This window comes from Primulina huaijiensis, chromosome 4, assembly GCF_012295235.1.
Source record: "Primulina huaijiensis isolate GDHJ02 chromosome 4, ASM1229523v2, whole genome shotgun sequence".
NCBI lineage: Eukaryota > Viridiplantae > Streptophyta > Magnoliopsida > Lamiales > Gesneriaceae > Primulina > Primulina huaijiensis.
Window position 1 is genome coordinate 23,195,215 of NC_133309.1, and position 5,344 is coordinate 23,200,558.

The 5,344-nt window shown below is 33.3% G+C and overlaps 1 protein-coding gene across 2 annotated transcripts; it reads left to right on the plus strand.

Moving 5' to 3' along the window:
• Positions 1–1,500: 1,500 nt before the first annotated feature.
• Positions 1,501–4,532, plus strand: LOC140974777 (uncharacterized). Of its 2 annotated transcripts, none has more exons than XM_073438265.1 (7): positions 1,501–1,808; positions 1,930–2,122; positions 2,246–2,355; positions 3,143–3,221; positions 3,312–3,379; positions 3,633–3,699; positions 4,267–4,532. In XM_073438265.1, exons 1-7 carry the CDS (start codon positions 1,557–1,559, stop codon positions 4,377–4,379), a joined length of 882 nt encoding a protein of 293 aa, XP_073294366.1. In that variant the 5' UTR covers positions 1,501–1,556; the 3' UTR covers positions 4,380–4,532. The 2 variants fall into 2 exon arrangements, with proteins under 2 accessions (XP_073294366.1, XP_073294365.1); XM_073438264.1 differs by having other exon boundaries at positions 3,981–4,363.
• Positions 4,533–5,344: the final 812 nt, after the last annotated feature.

The window sequence follows — 5,344 nt, forward strand, 5'->3', positions numbered from 1 at the left end:
TGACTTATTTATATGTAAAATAAAAGAAAATATAAGATATAAATATGAAATATTCATTAGCAATTATAAAGAAATACACTAATTTTAGTAACAAATTTTAGCAGCAACAAAAAAAAATCATGAGTAAATTGATAAATTCAACATGCATTAATATCCAAAGGCATTTAAGATAGACAATAAATTATAAAAGAATCCATTAAAACTTATTGATTTAATTTGCTAAATTAAATGAATAAGGGTATATTAAAACATTCACAATTAGAAGTGATATATTTATATGTATGTTAGATGTTAGATTTTACTAAGAAATGTAAATAAATAATTTTTCTGGCCTAAAATTTAAAAAAGAAATAGGAATGTGTATTAATGTCCAAATCCATTAAGATGGACAATGAATTACAAAAAAACTCCTAAAAAAACGTATTAATTTAATTTGCTAATTTAAATTAACAAGAAAATTTAATTAAATAATTTTTTTTGGCATAAAAGTTAGGAAAGAAAGAGGAATGTGTATTAATGCCCAAATTCATTTAAGATGGACAATGAATTGCAAAAAAAACCTTTAAGATAACCTATTAATTTGTTTGCTAACTTAAATTAAATTAAATAAATGAACAAGGACAAATAATTTATAATAGATAGATAATAGAAATAGATTTCTTGGCACGATTATACAGACACAGAGAGTGGATTTTGCTGTTTTGTTAAACTGGAAAACAAACCGATATGCGGCTTTTAAAAGTTTGTAGCTTGCTTGTCCTTATACCGGCAGCTTCTCCATCTTTATCATGTTCTTTTGCTCGAGTACTCCGAAACGGAACATCCTAGCTTTCAGGTCTATCCCACATGATATCGGTGACAAGTTTGATGTGTCCTTGATTTGTTTACTATAAGAGGTCATAAAAGCCAACGTGCTTAATCGTTTATGGGAATTATGAGATCGGTGACCTCCTAAAAAGTTCCTCAATGTGCATGTATATAATGGGAGTTGACATTTACACTCCATTTTATATTATCTAGACCTTCGTCAAATATGAAGCGTCACAAATATTGAAAAATATATATGTAAGAGTTGATATTTACACTTAATTTTATATTATTTATACTTCAGTATACATGAAATGGAGTATAAATAACATAAAATAGAGTATAAATATGAAGTCTCTTAATTAATTTGTTTGTTTATTATAATGTTTTATTTGATTGATTATATTTCAAATTTTTTGTATAAGGATAATAGAATCGATTATAAAAGTTAATTTGATAAATATTTTATATTCTTTTTGGGTATCAATTATAAAATTAATTAGATTATAGAATTTATTTGTTAGAAATTTGTAACTATGGAGTCATAGTTTCATGAATGGCAAAAACTTATATGAGACGGTCTCACGAATCGTATTTTGTCTCACGAGTCCATTTTTGTAGACAGATCTCTTATTTAGGTCATCTATGAAAAAGTATTATTTTTAAATTAAAAGTATTATTTTTTATTGTGAAAATTCCATATAAACCTCGTTGCTGGAGAATTTTAAATTTGCGTCGCAGCTGCCGCCATGATGATTGTCACCCTCAACTGCCGATTTTTATCTGTTTCCTTTCCAGTTTCTGTGGGAACTTTCATCAAACATTTTTCGAACCCAAAAACACCGGTCTTCAAATTCATCCACATTCCAACCGGGAATAAGATCTTTACACCCACCGTCTCTGCCTCCGCCGTCCTTGACAACCCCCATTTCCAGACCTTGACTTCTCACCAGAGACTTCAAATTGGTCTCTACATGGATTCCCTTCTTCAGTGGAACCAGGTTATACATATTTGTAATAATATTATTCTCAAATGAAGAGGATTTCAATACTTGTCAAATATTTTTGTAACCATATAAGATTAAATCATGAGCTGAATTATTGGTTTCATCCCTCGTGCAGAAAATGAATCTCACAGCTGTGAAAGATGAAAATGAGGCAATGGAAAGACATGTGGAGGATTCCTTGGCGTTAGTCGAGCCTATTTGCAGTTCATACATGTCGTGTTGCGGGAGTTCTTTCCAGAATTTGAGTGTGGTTGATGTTGGAAGTGGTGCAGGGCTACCTGGAGTAATTCTCGCCATTGCGTGTCCTGGTTAATGCTAAAAAATGTCTTGACACGGGAATTATTTTATTATGATTTTATATACACGACATCTTATGTAAAAATTGGACCGAATTTGTAATCATTTCTTTTGTTTAAATTTTTTTTTCTTAGGTTGGAAGGTGACGCTATTAGAGTCCATGAACAAGCGTTGTGTCTTCTTGGAGCATGTGGTTGGCTTCATAGGGTTGCAAAATGTGCAAGTTATACGGGAACGGGCAGAGGTGTGGACTTCATATCTTACTTAATATTGCATATTCCTACTCTGTTTTTGCTTTCGCTTTTTATTTACGTTTTTTTTCACTAAACCAGCTGTGTGTGACATGATAAGTCAAAGCTGAAGCCTTTTTTACTAGCATTCAGCTATATTGAAGAATATCATTCTCCTATTTTATGAGACAAGTCACTTAGAACTCGTTAACCAATTCAGATTGAATAGTCATATTGCTATTATTTTCCTTCATGATATGTTTTGCTTTGATAAGAGGCACCACATTGGATTAATACAGAACCAACAATGGGCGTTGATATTGCTAATTAATTAAATTAACAACTCTATGGAGCAGTCAGTTTCCTGTGGTTTAAGCATTGTAGGTGATATTAACGAGCTCTAGTTAGTATAGTATATGCCGTGATATGAATTTCTTAGAAAATTTTCACTCATGATAAGCTAGTAACAGGAGTTCAACTGGATGTTTGTTACTGAAAACCTTGGGATGTTTTTATTTTTGCATGATGATTAGCATTGTGAGGCAATCTCCAATGAAGCAATTGAGGTTCTACACTATACAAGAAGTCCCATGTCACCTCTCCATTGTTTTACTTGAGCATTCATAATGGAATTTGTATATTCTTACAACATGGTTTCTTTCTTAGTTCTTACTGTGAGAGATTGTTGCCAGTTCCCTATCGGATATTACTAACATTGAATATTATCACATGTGATCTGCTTTAGATATTTCACTTTTCCTCATATATCGCCTGAGCAGTGTGAACCTTTATGTAGGACAGAATTTGGGACAGAATCCTGCCTTCAGAGAGAGTTTCGACATTGCAGTTGCTAGAGCAGTTGCAGAAATGAGAGTTTTGGGTAAACAAAAATAAAATAAATAAATAACAGTAATTTTCTGCTTGTATTGGAAGTTATATCTTTGAGCATCTGATTTTCTTTGGCTCACAGCTGAGTACTGTCTACCTCTGGTCCGTGTTGGTGGTTTGTTTCTCGCAGCAAAGGGTCATGATCCTCAGGTATTCTTCTGCATAGGGGATTCTGCTAAACTACGTCTGCTATGTACTGTTAAATGCTTGAGCTTGAATATTTGTTTCTTTTACGTTTTTACTTTTGAGTTTCAGCATCTGCGTGAATATTTGTGTTTTTTTTACGGTCTTTCTGTGTGTTTATGTTGAGTAGATCATAGATATATCATATTTGGATCTTTTTAAATGTATGTAGCGTTGATATGTAATAACTTTTAATCCCTTTGCAAAACCATGTTTCTAGGAGGAAGTTACAAGAGCTGAAAGAGCTATTCATTTGATGGGTGCTTCTCTCGTGCAAGCATGCTTTGGTATGTTTCTTTGAACCAAGTTTGGCTATTTTTTCTTGGCATGGCCTTGAAAAATAATTTAGAAGAAGTCGTATGGTACTTCTTCTGAACCCTGATATTTTGCTCCTAATTTTTTTTAAAATTTTATTTATTCTTGCAGTCATGATGTTTAAAGACTAATTGTAATCCATCACTCTTGTGCGACGCTGTAGTACCTTCATTTCTTGGCAATGTGTGTGAATATGTCTTCCAAGTATTATAATTGAGTATTGCATGAGCCCCTTTTTCCCATCGCTCTGTAGGTTGTCTGGACCACTACGAACTTCTCTTATCTATCCCACGAATCCTACAACAACCAAAAGGAGTCTCAAGCACTTGCTATAGGGTCTTGATTATGATTGCAACCACAGCATACGGCCTGATATTATGCTTTACATTCAATTGATCATCCTTAAAAGTTAAAAAGTTGCCAACTGTTAAATCTGGTCTTCCGGCAACATTGGCCTGTCAAAAGTTAAAGCATTCTAGTGAAGTCTGTTGTATTGTCAACTGCTTACATTATTAACAGCACCTTTTTATTCTCTCCAGTGGAATCACATAGCAAATATGGACAAAGAACAGCCATTATATGCCGAAAAAATGGTCCCACTCCAAAAAATTATCCTCGTGTTCCAGGTACTCCATCCAGGGCACCGCTGTGAAGCAGATTCTCAATTTGTATGCTGAGTTTCTCTCATGTTGTTTGTTAGGCATTATAATTTCACAATTATACAGGGATTGAATTTTTCTGTTTTGTAATTTAACTGGGAAACAAACTGGTGACAGCTTATAAAAGTTTGTAGTTTGTCCCTTCATCGGCAGCTTCTCCACGTTTTGTCCCTCTCTGTTTTTGTTCTCGATTACTCCGAAACAAATTTAGAACATTCGCACTTTCCGGCCTATCCCACATAGTAGCAGAGATAACTTTGTTGTGTTAATTTATCTATTTACGAAATTTGGTTCAAATATCCTCTTGAAAGCAAATTTTTTTCCCACTCTTTAAATTTTTTGGCTGATTACTATGTAATCTTATTTCGCAATTTCTACTCGAAATCCCATTTTCACATGAAGGTAATAAATGTAATGGTTTTTCTGCTGGATACCTAAGGTTTGCCTCTTTATGAATTCTTCTGCTGACAGTGTCTTTATAGCGGATGCAGATATATATGCGAGTTACCCTCTCAACGACGTCTCTGATTAGGATGTAATTCATGTGGGCAAGGTTAAAAAGAAATTTGCAGGCAAAGAAACTACATCCCTCTGAATATTATATGTCTAGACGCAAATATGCGTGTATTCAAATTTTAAAGATAATGTGATAGCATCATCCCAGCTGATAATCTTTGAATCTTTACACTCTCTCTCAAGTTATATATGTAAAGTGGAAGGTTAAATTTCAAACATGAAAAGGTGTACAACGAGACGGAGAGCATACAGACAAAAATTACATGTTCCATCTTTTGTTGAGCAATGCCAAATAGTCTTTATGATTGTGCCCGTCAGAGGACAGGCAAATGAAACTAGCTATCATAACAACAACGAGCTTGGTTGTTGTTTAAACGTGAAAAATAGATGAATTTTCTTTTTTACAACACAAGCAACATAAATAAAATCATAAATTTTGATT

Excerpts from the sequence above, each read along its gene's own strand:
- LOC140974777 (XM_073438264.1), top strand. The coding sequence starts at position 1,557 with ATGATGATTGTCACCCTCAACTGCCGATTTTTATCTGTTTCCTTTCCA. Across the intron at positions 1,809-1,929 it reads CCCTTCTTCAGTGGAACCAG|AAAATGAATCTCACAGCTGT; the intron begins GTTATACATATT and ends TCCCTCGTGCAG. Across the intron at positions 3,380-3,632 it reads CAAAGGGTCATGATCCTCAG|GAGGAAGTTACAAGAGCTGA; the intron begins GTATTCTTCTGC and ends CCATGTTTCTAG.